Source organism: Corvus brachyrhynchos, unplaced genomic scaffold (assembly GCF_000691975.1).
Source record: "Corvus brachyrhynchos isolate BGI_N302 unplaced genomic scaffold, ASM69197v1 scaffold92, whole genome shotgun sequence".
Classification (NCBI taxonomy): Eukaryota; Metazoa; Chordata; class Aves; order Passeriformes; family Corvidae; genus Corvus; species Corvus brachyrhynchos.
This window is the reverse complement of record NW_008236973.1, coordinates 3883513-3897568: the sequence shown is the minus strand read 5'-3', so window position 1 is coordinate 3897568 and position 14056 is coordinate 3883513. Positions and strand designations below refer to the sequence as shown.

Below are 14056 nucleotides of genomic sequence, written 5' to 3'. Positions count from 1 at the left end.
AACCAAGCTCTTTAAAAAGTTTTATTCTTCTTCTTGAAAGAGAGAAAGCTTTCCAGAAATCCAGGAGTACACTGACAACTTTCTCGTCTCTGGAAAAATTCCTCTTATTTCCAAAGATGTAAAAATCAAGTGTGGAGTTTTAAGGCTAACTAGAAAGGTACATGCAAAGCTTGTATGTGTGGTGCTTAAACTCAATTGGATTAGTCTTGGAAAGCTGTGGCCCAGTCCATCAATTCACAGTGGTAGTTGTTTAGGTACTGAATGTTCATCATTTCCTGTTGGAGGTCTCACCTTTTGATAGGGGAGAAACACACAAGGAATTAATTCAGATTGTGAGTACAGATTGTGAGTTAACTTAAGCAAGCCATAAACTTCTGCTTCAGTTTTGTCTTGATTTTACACTAATTATATGGATATTCAGTCCTGTTTCTATCAAGTTCAGTGCTAATAAGATTCCCCCTAACCTTGAATCCAAAGTACTGGAAGAGATTAACAGCCAATTTCAATTCCTAATTGAAAAATACATCATTCTCTCTTTGAAATTGCAACACTTCTGCAAGGACTAGCTTCAGGAAGCAGTCCCAGGGTTAGATTATAACCGTCCAGCCGTTGCACAGAAGCATGTGGTGAACATCTTAATTTAAATTACTAGTGCTTTATAACTAAGGGTCAGAGCACTTAAGACAAGCACAACAGAGAGAACTTTGCAACTTTGCTCATTGTCGTAGAATTTATATTCCATTGTCGACTGGGCCTCAGCTAAACAGGGGATCTAAACAAAGGACACCACAGTGACTGTGTCTGTTATTAACTTCCACTAAATCATCATGCTTGAGTTGATTAAAGACTCAGTTAAATCCCAGTCACATCTATGGCTTCTGGAGCAATGATAGATAATCCTTATGGCTCAACACAAATAAAATCATTGCCCATCTTCAAGTACAGACAAAACTACAAGACCCAAGAAATATACAGTTGGATTTGCTAAGCAGATAGCTAAAAAATGCTAAATGACCTTGCAAAGATCTGTTTTATCTGAGCAGTTATTCAGTCTTTCTGCAGAGTGGACACGAGATATTCTTTCTGTGTTTGCAGACATGAATGGGACAGCCATTGAAAATTTTGTCTGTGTCATTTATAATGTTTCCTTCATGAACTGCACCTGGCATGTGGGCAGGACTGCTACAGAAGATACCCAGTACTTCCTGTACTGGAGGCCCTCAAAGTAAGTAGGTCTGCTTGAATCTTGGGAATTTTGATTTGTGGTTGGACATGTGACATTGTCAATTTTTAACTGATACAGTATTTCATGTAAAGGAAAGAAGATCTCACAGAATGCCAAAATTACATCAAAGATGATTGTGGAAGGCACACAGGTTGTCGATTCCAAAATGTGACAATAGAAAATAAGGATGCTTATTTCCTGATAAATGGGTCTAGAAGTGGACAAAACATTCAGTCATATGAGAAGAAGATACTGCTGTACCGAATTGGTAAGGATTTTTTATTGATTGAATTTCCAGTTATATGTTAAAGGAATGAAGAAGTCATCCCTAGGAAAAAGCATGCATTTTAAAAATATTGCTCCTCATAATAGGTTTGGGTTTTTTTTCCTTTTTCTCAGCCCTGATGTCTGAAAAGTGTAAAGTATAAGAATGGACAAAAACTAATGAAAACAGAAACAATCTGGAATCATAGGTCAGAGAATTGTGAACACTTCAGTCAAATATTTATTCTCTGAAAGAAATGTGTCATCTATTAGAATTAACTAGCTAAGGATTCTTGAGTGGGACTGTCTAGATGTTGGTCTTATTATCTTGTAATTACAGTATTAAAAAATCTTAAACCCAAGAAACAAAACCAAACCTGCATAAATCATATGCTGAATTCAATAAAATCTAATAAACGGCTTGTGTTTTTTAATTTTCCTTACTGTTGCAGCTAGTGCTCTAGGCTCCTCAACTGAAATGTTAAATCAGGGAGTCCTGCTTCAGAATATAGGGAGAATATAGTAATTCTGCTATAGTAATTCTGCATTACATCTTTTTAGACAGTTGTTTGAACATCTACCTAAGTTTTTAAAATGGCAGAGTGAAGAGAGCTGTTACTAATCAATAGTATTTCTGATTATATTATTGTAGAAAAACTCACCCCTCCATTAAATGTCACAGTGAACTGTACAGAAGCTTCTCATAGATGTAGTATTTGGTGGCAACCACCTCGCACAAGTCATGTGAAAAAAAGAAGTTGTTTCAAATATGAAATTGTCATAGAAAACAAGGTAAGAATAATTATGACATTTAATAGCATTTTGTATGTCTCTATTTCCATACATAACACCATACAACCAGTACCCTGTTCTCATCCCCTTCTTTAATAACTTGGATGAATATGGAAAGTAATATTACAACCTTCAAAAATAAAGTTCAAAATATTTGTGGGAGCATTTGTGACCTTGTTGTTCCAACAGTAAAAAATAGAAATTAAAAAAAGAAAAGGGAGACATAACATAGCTAAATTAAATGTTTAAGAATGCAAAAGATACACAGGCAAAAAAAAAAAAAAAAGGAAAAAACATTGTCTGAGTTTATTCATAAATTTTAGACACTTTGTTTTAACAAGTAAAATGTAAAGATTTTGTCAACCTGAGCATTTTTTTGTTTAGTGCTTTAATACTCAATTCTGCAATCAAATTTAAATGGCACAATATTTCAGAGCATTATCAGGGAGGAAAAACCACTTAGAGGAAGAACAGCTTAATTTCACAGTCTTCAAAGGAAGGCATTTAAAATATTACATACACTTTTTTTTCTGAAAATCAAGCATTCATGAGAGAAGACTCTTTAGTATACAGTAATAAAAAGAATAATCTTAAAAATTAAACTTTTCTCTTGTTGCTAGGCTGATGCTGAGAAAAACACCAAAACCACATCTAAAACAGTAAGTCTGTATTAATGTAACATTTATGCTATATTGAAATTTCTTCTGTATCAGAGCATCCTCCAACCAAATTGGTTTGGTTTCACACTGCCTGTTTCAATGTGCTGCACATTCTCTTTATTGATAAGTTTTCTAAATCTGAAGTTTCGAAATGTTGTTTATAAAACATTGCACAAAAACACCTGCACATGTGGAGCTTGATACTGTTTCACAAAATCTTCCATTTTACATTCTTTTTTACTTCTTAGCAAATTCATATATATGTAAAAGTTGGGTCATGATTCTTTGTAACACTTAGACACAAAAAATGTGGAGAAACTTTTCTTTATTAATGCTCTGTGGAAAGGATTGAGACACAAGAGGTGAGAAAATATTACCTCACAGATTAAGCCAGTATAAAGATGGCACGAAAAAAAAGAGTGCCAGGTCTTTAGTGGAGTCTAAGGAGCCAAGAAGCATACGGCAAATTCGATCTTCATATTACCCAGTAATAAAAATGTTAGAACAAGAGGAATTAGGATGAAACAATCTAACTTATTAAGGGATATTTTTCTACTTGTGATTTCACTCTAGTCTGTACACAGAAAGATTATAGAAATGTGAAATGTAAAATGTAAAATTTTATCATAATTATATAAAAATAATACAAAAATTCTCATTCTACTTGTTTTGCATTTAGGAAGCAATCATTGAAAATAACTCCTACCTATATGAAAGCTTCAGCTCAGAAAAAAGGTACAGCGTCAAAATCAGAGCAACAGATGGGGGCCTTTGTTTAGTAAGCCCAGACTGGGGAGAGTGGAGCACCCCTGTGGAGTTTGGTAAGAGTAAAAGTCCCTTCCTTGACCTAGTTCAGTAATTACCTGTCTGCCTTATTTTTTACTTCATGCTTACGGATGGAAACACATTGATTTGTTAGGACAAAGAGAGTCAAAGAATTGGCATGTCTCTTAATTTTAGGGAGTTCTCCAAGCATTCTTGGGAGACAGTGCTTCTTGCACTGGAATAGTGAACAAAGCAGACCTTTTTGAGGTCTGTTGCCAGCTGTTTTACTTTTTCCATCTTTACTCCTGACTTTATAAACTTCTTTTTCCTGCTCTTGCTCTCTGCCACCTTGGATACTTAAATACTGTGTAGGACTCAGTTCCTCAGGTCTTAAGTTACTGTAGACAGTCCACATGCTGTCAGCCATCCTATTACTTCATGTGCTACAGAGCAGTGAGGTGCTAAGCTAAAGGAGTCATCCCTTCATACAGTGTTTGACACTCTGATGCAAAGCAGATTGCACATAGCTGTGCAATCTTTCATGACCTGTGATGCTAACCAGCACTTTGATGATTGCTTGATTTTCAGGAACACAACAACTTACATCTACTTCACCTTACGTGCTATTTCTGATACCAGGGCTGGCAGCAGGTCTCACACTTTTTCTCTGCATGGCAGTGTAAGACTTTTATTTCTTGTGCAAATTTTTATTCTATAGTTGAAATAACACTTCTTCCCCCAACAGAAAATCTGTGGCTTCTTTTTAAAGGAGATAAGAGAGGGAGAAAATCGACACTGAGCTACACTAGGAATCATCTCCTGGATGTTCCTCAAGTGTGCTCTATACTTTTGATTCCAAACTTTCTTATCCACTTGGTTAATGTAACTCAATGCTTTCCAATACTGGGACAAGGCCTTGTATCAGTACCACTTTCCTGCCATCAGACCCTGCAATGCAGATGGTTGGTACATGAAATTGTTTCCATGTTTTGATAATATTTCCCTTTCATATACTTAAAAAAACAGCTTCTTATGAGGCTTTAGTAAGTCATAAAATAAATTACTGTCATCCAAATTCTGAACAACAAAATTATAATATTGTAATCAGCCTACGTAATTCTTAGCTACTTTTGACGTAGAAGAATACTGCTTATCTTAGAGAAATAAAATAATACCTCAAAAGCATTATTATATAGTATGTGTTCATATCACATTATATAATATGTGTTGCATATTAACACATATAGTATGTGTTAATATGCAATATTAACATATTGCATGTTAAGTCTTTTCTTCACCAAACCTTTTTGTCACTGTAGAAGGGCTTATTTGAAAAGAACATCTGTTACTGTACCACAGCCAAAAGACCCATTCCATGAGCTCTCTCCAATGGACTTCCAGGTATGTTTTCTTTCCATTTGCCTGAAATTAAAAAATTTAGTTCCAAAGGTATGACCGTAGTGTTAGAAAGATGCAGACAAGCAAGAATCAATTTTCTTTCTTTTTCTTGTTCTTAGGGTATGGAAAGAGAAGGTCGATATACAAGTAATTTGTCTGTTTTACTTTTTATGAAATAATTGTCATCTGTCTACCTGAAGCACTGGAGAAAATACAGTTTCACCCTGCTCTCCCTATAAGCCATATGCTATCGCTAGAATAATGTGGAGTGTAAGTTTCTCAGCACAATAATAATGCAGAATCAGGCAGGGAGAGAAGGGACAAAGAAATCTACAGTAGTTTTTCCGTAGCAGATATTTAGATCCATGATAGTATTTGGCAATGATGCTAAAGGAGAAAAAGTTTCTAGGGTATGGTGAGCAAGAAAGTGGAGCAGAGTGTTGAGAGGCGCTAACTTACGCAGAACACTGGAATGACTCGTGAGAAGGAACAAACAGACAAACAGTGCAGGAACTTCCCTTCTAGAGAGCATATTGCAGTTTGCTGCAATTTTCAGTCTTTGGATTGGCAGCAGACAGGTCTGGAAGCAAAATTTGTCTGCAGGGACACACTGAATTTCTGGCGAGCCTTTATAAAATCTTTTACTTTCTTTTCCTTCATCATGTTAACTTTTCTGTTTTAAAAGATGAATTTTCCAGCTTTTTAGTAAAAATGTCTTTTGTTCCTCTTTGGGAACTATATGGAGAGAATATCTAGACGTGTTTACTTCGGTCTTCTAATTGACAGAATCCTGCTATAGCTTCTACACAATAAATAACAACTCTGAATGACAGGAGATTCATAAATCATGACTTTGTGACTAATCTCATGCATCAAACCCTAAAAAAAATGTTATATTCTTCCTTTAATAGACAGAAGATATGGATCTATTAAAAAAGCAAGACACTGAAGAAATAATAAGTCTTGAAGAAGTGATGGAATGCAAGTGAAATGAGCAACTTGATTTTTTTAAAGCATATATATCTTGTTGGCAAAAATTAACAAGGTTTTCATATTCTGTCACTCCTGGAAGCAGGGAGGAGAATATTGACTGTAGAGGAAATTCCCCAAGAAATTATCTTTAAAAGCCTCTTTGTATTTGGTTGCATTTTCTATAAACATTTGAAGTTCGGACTTTTTCTGTTTTTTATTATGACAAATACTACAGTATTTCAGAAAAAAAAAATTCAGTATTGCTTTGGAAGTTATTATATTGGTTTTCAACATGATGCAAAAGAATAAGTAAGAACAACCAAACTTTAGGGTTTTATTCAGGATCTCCAGTGGTTTAGTGTCTCAAAAAAGGTACATCCATACTGCGATTGTGATCAGGAATAAAATTTGACATCTGTTTGAAGGCCCACTGTATGAAAACCAGCCAAGATCAAGCCTGTTAAGAAACATCACTTGCTCATACAAAATGACTACTATTAAAGATCATCTCTTCATATCTGTGTTAGATGAAAAAATTACTTAATATATGATTGCTAACAGGTAGCAGATGTATATGTGTATATGTATTGAGTGGGAAATGTTGGAAATTGAACATTTGAACTCTGCAGCAGAAGCCTGTCACTTGCTAACTGCAAGTGGTTCCGGCCGGTTATGTGTTTTTATAACACCTGGATGAAGCAGAAGTATCACAGCCTGAATCTTCCAATTAATAAGGAGATATGAGAGAAACCTCTCAATTTAGAGGCTAATCACATATTTTGACCTTCCATTTGCTTGAAATTGAATATGAGTCAGTGGTGCCCTGACAGCCAGGAGGGCCAACCTTGTCCTGTGGCACAGCATCACCAGCCGGGTAAGGGAGGGGATTGTCCTGATCTTCTCTGCACTGGGGTGGCCTCACCCCGATTCCTGTGTGCAGTTTTTGGTGCCACAACACAATAAAGATATAAAGCCATTAGAAAGTTCCCAAAGAAGGGCCACAAAGACGGTGAAGGGCCTTCACCGTGTTTGTTAAGATGGGAAGGTGTATGAGAAGCGGCTTGAGGTGACTTGGTCTGTTCAGCCCGGAGGAGACTGAGAGGACACATCATTGCAGTTACAACTTCCTTGTGAGGAGAAATAGAGCCGGAGGCACTGATTTCTTCTCTTTGGTGACCAGTGACAGGACCCAAGGGAATGGCCTGAAGCTGTGTCAGGGGAGGTTTATGTTGGGTATTAGGAAAAAGTTCTTCCCCAGAGGGTGGATGTGCACAGGAACAGGCTCCCCAGGGAAGTGGTCACAGCACCAGCCTGACAGAGTTCAGGAAGCATTTGGACAACACTCTCAGGCCCATGGTGTGACTCTTGGGGCCAAGAGTTGGACTCATTGATCCTTGTGTGTCATTTCCAACTCAGGTTATTCTATGATTCTATAATTCCATCAAGTCTCAGGATGGTTAAAGTCATCTCAAGTAGCTGAAATCCTATCATGGAAAATAAAGTCCTCTCAGTAATAAAATTCCACTAGACTAGGTTACCATCAAGAGAGCATCTTTGAAACTAAATTTTTCTATGGTTCTGTGTTTCTAAATGAGCTTTCAATAAAAATTTATTCTGAATGCGTCAGGGAGACGGTTCCTCGCGGGACCATCTCTCCAGACCGGTTATGGTTTCCTGGGTCTGAGCTACAGACTCCGCACCAGCTACCACAAAAATTTATTTTGAATGTCTTTTTAAAACAGTGCCAGAGAAGGATCCTTCTACTTGAGTTATTATTGCCAAAAGATAAAAGCACCTGCATTAAATGTGGATAACTAAAGCCAACACTTACTTTAATCTAAGGACAATTAAACAGATACAGTCTACTGGATCCTCTCCATCCTGCTTCACTTAGAGTTGATCATGCCCATTGAGGCACCCCTTACATACCCACTGCTTTCACTGTGGAAGCTGCTGAGACAGCAAAGTCATTTAAGAAAACTTGTTCACTATCAGCACACTAATGAGAAGACCATAAATCATATCCAGGAAACAGCGGAGATGGTAGTAGGAGTGGGACTAAGATATCACTTTCCCATCCCTAGGCAAAGACCCCAAAGTCAGTGGAAAAGGATGGTCAGGCTTTACAACCTTTTAACTAAGTGGCTTGGATGCTCACACAGGAAGAAGTCCTTTATTCTGGTCACCTATGGCTGTTCCTCTGTTCTGTGCTAAAAACTAGAAAGATCTTGCTCCAAGGAAAAAATTGAGGATCTTGTTAACCATTTGTATTTTTGTGATATACACATAAACTGTAACACACCAGTACAGCAAAACAGCCAGACGGTTCTTGTGAACACTCCTGTTTTAGTTGGAGCAATAAACTATTCTTCAGCTTTTTGTGATTTTTGAGAAAATTTGGGTTTGATCCTGTTTCTGCAATGACTTTAATCCCATTAGAGCCAAAAGTCTGTAAACAGCCCTAGTGTCTCTGTCCAGGTTTCTCTTCTCTCCTTTACTCTTTCTCTTTCTCTTCCTCTTTTCTTCTCATTTTGCTTCCAACTCCTGGGTCATAGCAAGGCCACTCAACACTAGTTTTCTGGCCTCTGAAAGATGACAGACTTTGCTACCCTCAGTAGCACCATCTTTGCTTCGGAATTTTTAAAATGTTTTTGATTTGTTAGCATTTTTGAAAGCCTTAGGTAAGGAGTTGCCCTAAATATAGACAAGAAGTCCCCTGGGTAGAACAGTTCCCTTTTCTGCAAAAACACCACTGTCCTTGTGGGCTGTTTGGATTGTTTTGCTGCAGTATGTTCCAGTTTAAAAACAAAGTACCCAAATCCAAAAAAGACAAGCTCTAGTCTTCCTCATTGTGTTTCAGAGATACATAATCTGACAGAGCACACAAAAACGCACTGCTTCCCCTCTGCCTTCTCTGCAGGCTCAAGAGATCTTCAGAGTGGAAGCATGGACAGGCAGGCAAACAAAAATTCTGACTTCCTTCATTTTCCACAGTCCCATTTGGCTCTCCATGGCATTTCTTACAGCTCTGATTTTATTACTTGGGTACTTGTCACTACCCTACTCCAGGAAATGCAGTGTGTTACGACCACGAAATTGAGTGCTCATCTTCCAAAGATGAGGACACAATAAATGCGGCGTTTTTCATTCTTTGTGATCAGAAGTCCTTTCCTCTGCCTACACAGCACAGTGAATGTTCAAAAAATTGCCTACATGGTTATGTATGGAATTTATTTAATCTGGAAGTACAGTGATACTTCTGAAAATGGACTTCTTTTACCTCTGAATGACTACCATGGGCTCAGACCTGATGTCCAAGCTTTCAGTTGCTTTGTCTGTTGACATCTATAAAGTGATAGGGTAGTCATAGTGATTCTTACCAAAATGAGCTGCTTATTTGACTAAACATGCTTTTTGGTAGAATATCCACTTACACCTATATGGTCGTCATTCCCACTCTTTTTTTCATAACTATGCTTCAGAAAAACTTTGTCATACTGTTATTCTCTACTAGCATATGAAGAGAGTCAATGTCCATGAATTGGTCCTTATAAAGCCACCATTGCCTTAGATCTTTACCTCTGAAACCACAAAAGACCAGGCCATGCTCTGTTGATTCTCTCGTGATTCTTGATTCTGTGGACAACTGGAGTTTTTTAAGTTCTGGATGCTCAAAGGGAGTTGCTCATCTCCCCAGCTAACACCGAGTTATTAACAGATGTGATCAAATGCGTGAACACAACCATTGAGTGCCACTTAATGCATTGGTTCTTTTTTCATGCCTTGCTCTATGCTTTTAGTACTGCATGTGAGCAGAAGTGTGGTAGGTTCTTTTTCTTTTTTTTTTTTTTTGCTAGAAAATATTTTTGCAGACAAAAAGTTTCCAGTAGGATGAGTAGACTTGCTTCACTACACCTGTGCATTTTATACTACATGAGTTGAGGAGAAAAAAGCAGGTCAGATGTCCTCTTTGTGGTGTTGGCTGGCCTCAGTGACAACTCAGTATAACTACTATTGACAATCAATGTAAGAGAATGAAACCAGAAAACAACTGTCCACTTCGAGTTCATCAGTCACCAATCTCTAGCCAGAATCCAGGAAGCAGAAATACTCATGAGCCCAGGCATTTCTGGGTCTCTAGAAAGTAAGCCCTCTTTGTCTCCAAGGAAAGTCAGCACTGCACTACCCTCAGCTTCCTCCCTTGGAAATAACTGTATCCTAGTTATGTAAGAATAGCTGATATATAAGAACTACTGCTCATATGGTTAAATCATTCCATATGTCAATAAAAAAAGCTCTAGGATAGGAACGACCATGGGATTTTGATAAAGGCAATTCCTGGAACATCCAGGAAAACTTTTGGGCAGCAGGTGAATTTTTCCAAATATAGTAGCCAAGAAATGGGAGTGGTAGAGAAGTACATGGACTGTTCTCTTTCCTACAGGTTTTTAACTCCAAGCAGAAAGGATCTGCCTGTTCTTAAGAGGAAAATGTTGAAATATCTTGGTATTTGAAAAATGTCATATTTTCTTGTGATGCTTCAATTTCAATGTGAAGAAATAAAATTACTTTACATGGATTTTAAATCTCCATATTAAGCAAACTACATTGTCTTCTGTGAAACAAAGGCTTTCAGGGTATAAGGGAGGTTTTGATGTTTTATACTGTTTATAATAACCCTCTTCTTTAGAAAATGTATGGTTGTGACCTGAGAAGGTAACAAATGCTCAACAGAATGGGCCTGGAATGGCTATTTGTATTTGGATGCTTACTACCTACAATTTTTTTCTGTTTCAGTGGTGGTTTGTGGTTTGGCTATTTTCACCCTAGGAGAAATGGACTGAGGACAAGCCCACCTTTTGATAGTGATATATCTTATCTGAAGACATCATACCCAAGATTTGAAATCCCCTTTTTCCATCTGCTTTAAGAACATTTACAGTTTGCATTGTCATCTCCCTGAGAATCCCCCCAGGCCTGCTTACCCCTGCCCAACCCCCAGAGCTTCCCTCACCCTGCCCAGAGCCCTGAACCCCACATCAGTCCCTGGATCCATCAGCCCCTGCCCAGTGATACCACAGCAGGGCCAGTCTCTGGGTTCCCACAGCCCTGCCCTGCCCGAACATGGGCCCTGCCAAGCTGGGCCCACCCTCAGGCCCATGACCCTTCCCAGTCCCCAAGAAGGTTCCTGGTGGTCAGGGTTGGGGTTGCCCTGGGTCCCCAGTTGCCCTGATCTGGACTGGAGTTGGGGTGGGCTGGGACTGCCAGGCCTTGCCCCGATGCCTTCCATGGAGGAACCCCATCCTCCATCCCCCAGAGATGACTTGTATAGAGAGATGCTTTGTACTTCTCAGTATTGTTTAGAGCTAGAGAGAAATACCTGTAAAAGTAAATATTTTTATGCACTTGCTGGATTCCCAAGCACCAGCATGCTCTGGTGCAATGAAAAGAGAAATTTAACCAGCTAACTTCTTGTTCGTGTTATAAGAACTCCCGGGTTGGGCAATTACAAAAATTTGCTATGAATCAGGGGGGAAGTGATGACCATTTATTTTGCAACACTTCCGATGTTAAGACGGTTCCCCAAAACACAAGCAGCAAGGGAGACAGCCCTATTTATAGTTATACAGCCTTTTAAAATATAGTATTTCCATCTTCTCTGAACCTGAAGACTATAATAGATAAACAAGGTAAAGACATTTTGAAATAGAAGGTAGGTCCATCTTTTTCTTTCCAACTGTTTTGTTTGATGAGGTATTTACTGAGTCTCCAGGAAGTCCAGGACTGGAGGGGTCATGTCCCAGACAAAAATCTAAAAAGCTGTCAGAGGAATATATGGAACTAAGTTGAATGAAGATTTTTTTGCAAATAAAGTACCTGCAGCATGCTAAGAAAGAACCTAGACAAAATTTTGATTTTTTACTGGGTTTGATACTGAATTTTTAAAAGTGAGAGACTGTTCCTCAGTCATAGAATCATATTCACAGAATGATTTATGTTGGAGAGGACCAAACCCTCCATGGACATGTTCCAGTAGACCTGGTTGCTGAATGTCCCATCCAACCCGGCCTCAAACACTTCCAAGGATGGCGCATCCAAACTTCTCTGGGCAACCTGTTCCATTGCCCCACTGCCCTCACAGTAAAGCTTTGTATCTGACCTACATCCTTAAAAGCACAAGAACTAACACCCTCAGCAAACTTACCATATTCAACATTGGGTAACTTGAGTTGATGGATATTGCTGTGATCTATTTTGATATTTTCTGCTTGCAGCTGTTTACCCACCTGCCTGACATCTATTCATCCTAAACTTTATATATAGGAGATAGAAGAACAATCTTTAGAACTTAAAATGCTGTCACCCTGTATGTCAATGTATGTCCATAAAGTTTATGCAATACTTCTGAGATCACCAGCTTTTGTTTCACACAAATTGTTTTGTTGCAGCTATAATACTATCTTTGGAGGATTTATCCATAAAAAATTTCTTCATTGAATCTTTCAGGGCAAATATCTTTCATTGTTAGCAAACACAATGAAATAAGTATTTCCTAAACTGAGCAATAACTAGCTGGAGTCTAACATACCTAAGTGTGTGCCATGATCCTCCAGCTTGAAGGAGTCACATGATTTTTCCTCATCATGGATATTCCTGTGTTTGCAGGCATGAATGGGTCGGCCATTGAAAACTTCTCCTGTGTGATTTATAACATTTTCCTCATGAACTGCACTTGGCAGGCAGGAAGGCATGCTCCAGCAGATACACAGTATTTTCTCTACTGGCAGAATTCAAGGTAAGTAAATCTGCTTGAGCCAGGAAATTCTGAATTCTCATTCACCACATCACAGTGCCCATGTTTAACTAAAATACTTTGCTGTATGCAGAGATGAAGAGGAGATGGAATGTGAGCTTTACATTAAAGATGAAAATGGCAGAAATATGGGATGTATCTTCCAAAATGTGAGCATAGGGACTGAAAAAGCTTACTTCCTGGTGAATGGGTCTAGCAAAGACTCCCTGATCCAGTTCTATGATGAGTACATTGACCTGTATAAAATTGGTAAGTAAATAGTTTATTTTGGCTTTATTTTAATTATTGTATTAAAATAGTAGAGCATTTATCCCTGAGAAGGAATCATGTACCCTGTCTTACCTAGAGTTGAGAGTAAGAGACTGTGGCTTTCTCAAGAAAACCTATTCCTGAAGCAGAAGACAAAGAGGGGAGTCAAACAGGAAAGCTCCACAGCTGCATTCTGTCTCAGATTCTTTAGCAATCTTCCCTTATGGTATTTAGGTTTTTCTCAAGCAAGGTCCACAAAACTTAACAAACTGTACTTTTCCCTGCTGTCCTTTCAGTGATGGCCAAACACCTTTCAACAGAGGAGAGGGGAGACTTTTTAGAAGTTTATCTGAGCACTGATTTCTGCTTTCCATTACCAATGGGGATGACATACAGGACACCATACCCTGGAGTAAATGAATTAAGATACGTACAACATACCTTATGCACATGGTGCTGTACTTGAAAGCCTCCTGTGCAGTTACTTTTACTGTGGCAAATTCTCGTTGGAAATGTCACACTGGTTTTGGTATTGCGTTAAAAAAATGCACAAAAAAGGCTTCATTCTATAAGAAGAAATTGACCTGTAACATCACTCATGGCAGATAAAACAAGATTGTTCTTAGACCAAGTAGCCCATCAAAAATAGGCCAGGCCTGTCCCTAAAGACAGTAGTGTAAAGCAGTAGTGTAGCTGATATTAAACTTTCCTCTATCAGCCTTTTGTCACCCTTTCTGCCATGAGTGACTGTCTTTTGCTGTTCCATTAATCATGTCATTGGCAATGATCAAAAGATAAAGGTCCTCATAATTTTGCTTACATCTGTGAAGTGAAGGGAGATATATGAAGAAGTTGGCTAGGCTGTTAAAAATGGAGTGTCTTTCTTAAACTTGTATGGCTACTTTTGCAAGGAGGGAA

The 14056-nt window shown here is 38.3% G+C and overlaps 1 protein-coding gene across 1 annotated transcript in view; it reads left to right on the top strand.

Moving 5' to 3' along the window:
* LOC103611794 (interleukin-5 receptor subunit alpha) overlaps positions 1-14056 on the top strand; it is a 27968-nt gene that overhangs the window by 1277 nt on the left and 12635 nt on the right. The window contains exons 2-8 of the mRNA XM_017728556.1: positions 1096-1225; positions 1318-1493; positions 2142-2281; positions 2902-2940; positions 3620-3761; positions 12742-12871; positions 12963-13138. Of these exons, the coding sequence (XP_017584045.1) occupies positions 1096-1225; positions 1318-1493; positions 2142-2281; positions 2902-2940; positions 3620-3761; positions 12742-12871; positions 12963-13138 (933 nt within the window). The remainder of the gene's footprint in view (positions 1-1095; positions 1226-1317; positions 1494-2141; positions 2282-2901; positions 2941-3619; positions 3762-12741; positions 12872-12962; positions 13139-14056) is intronic.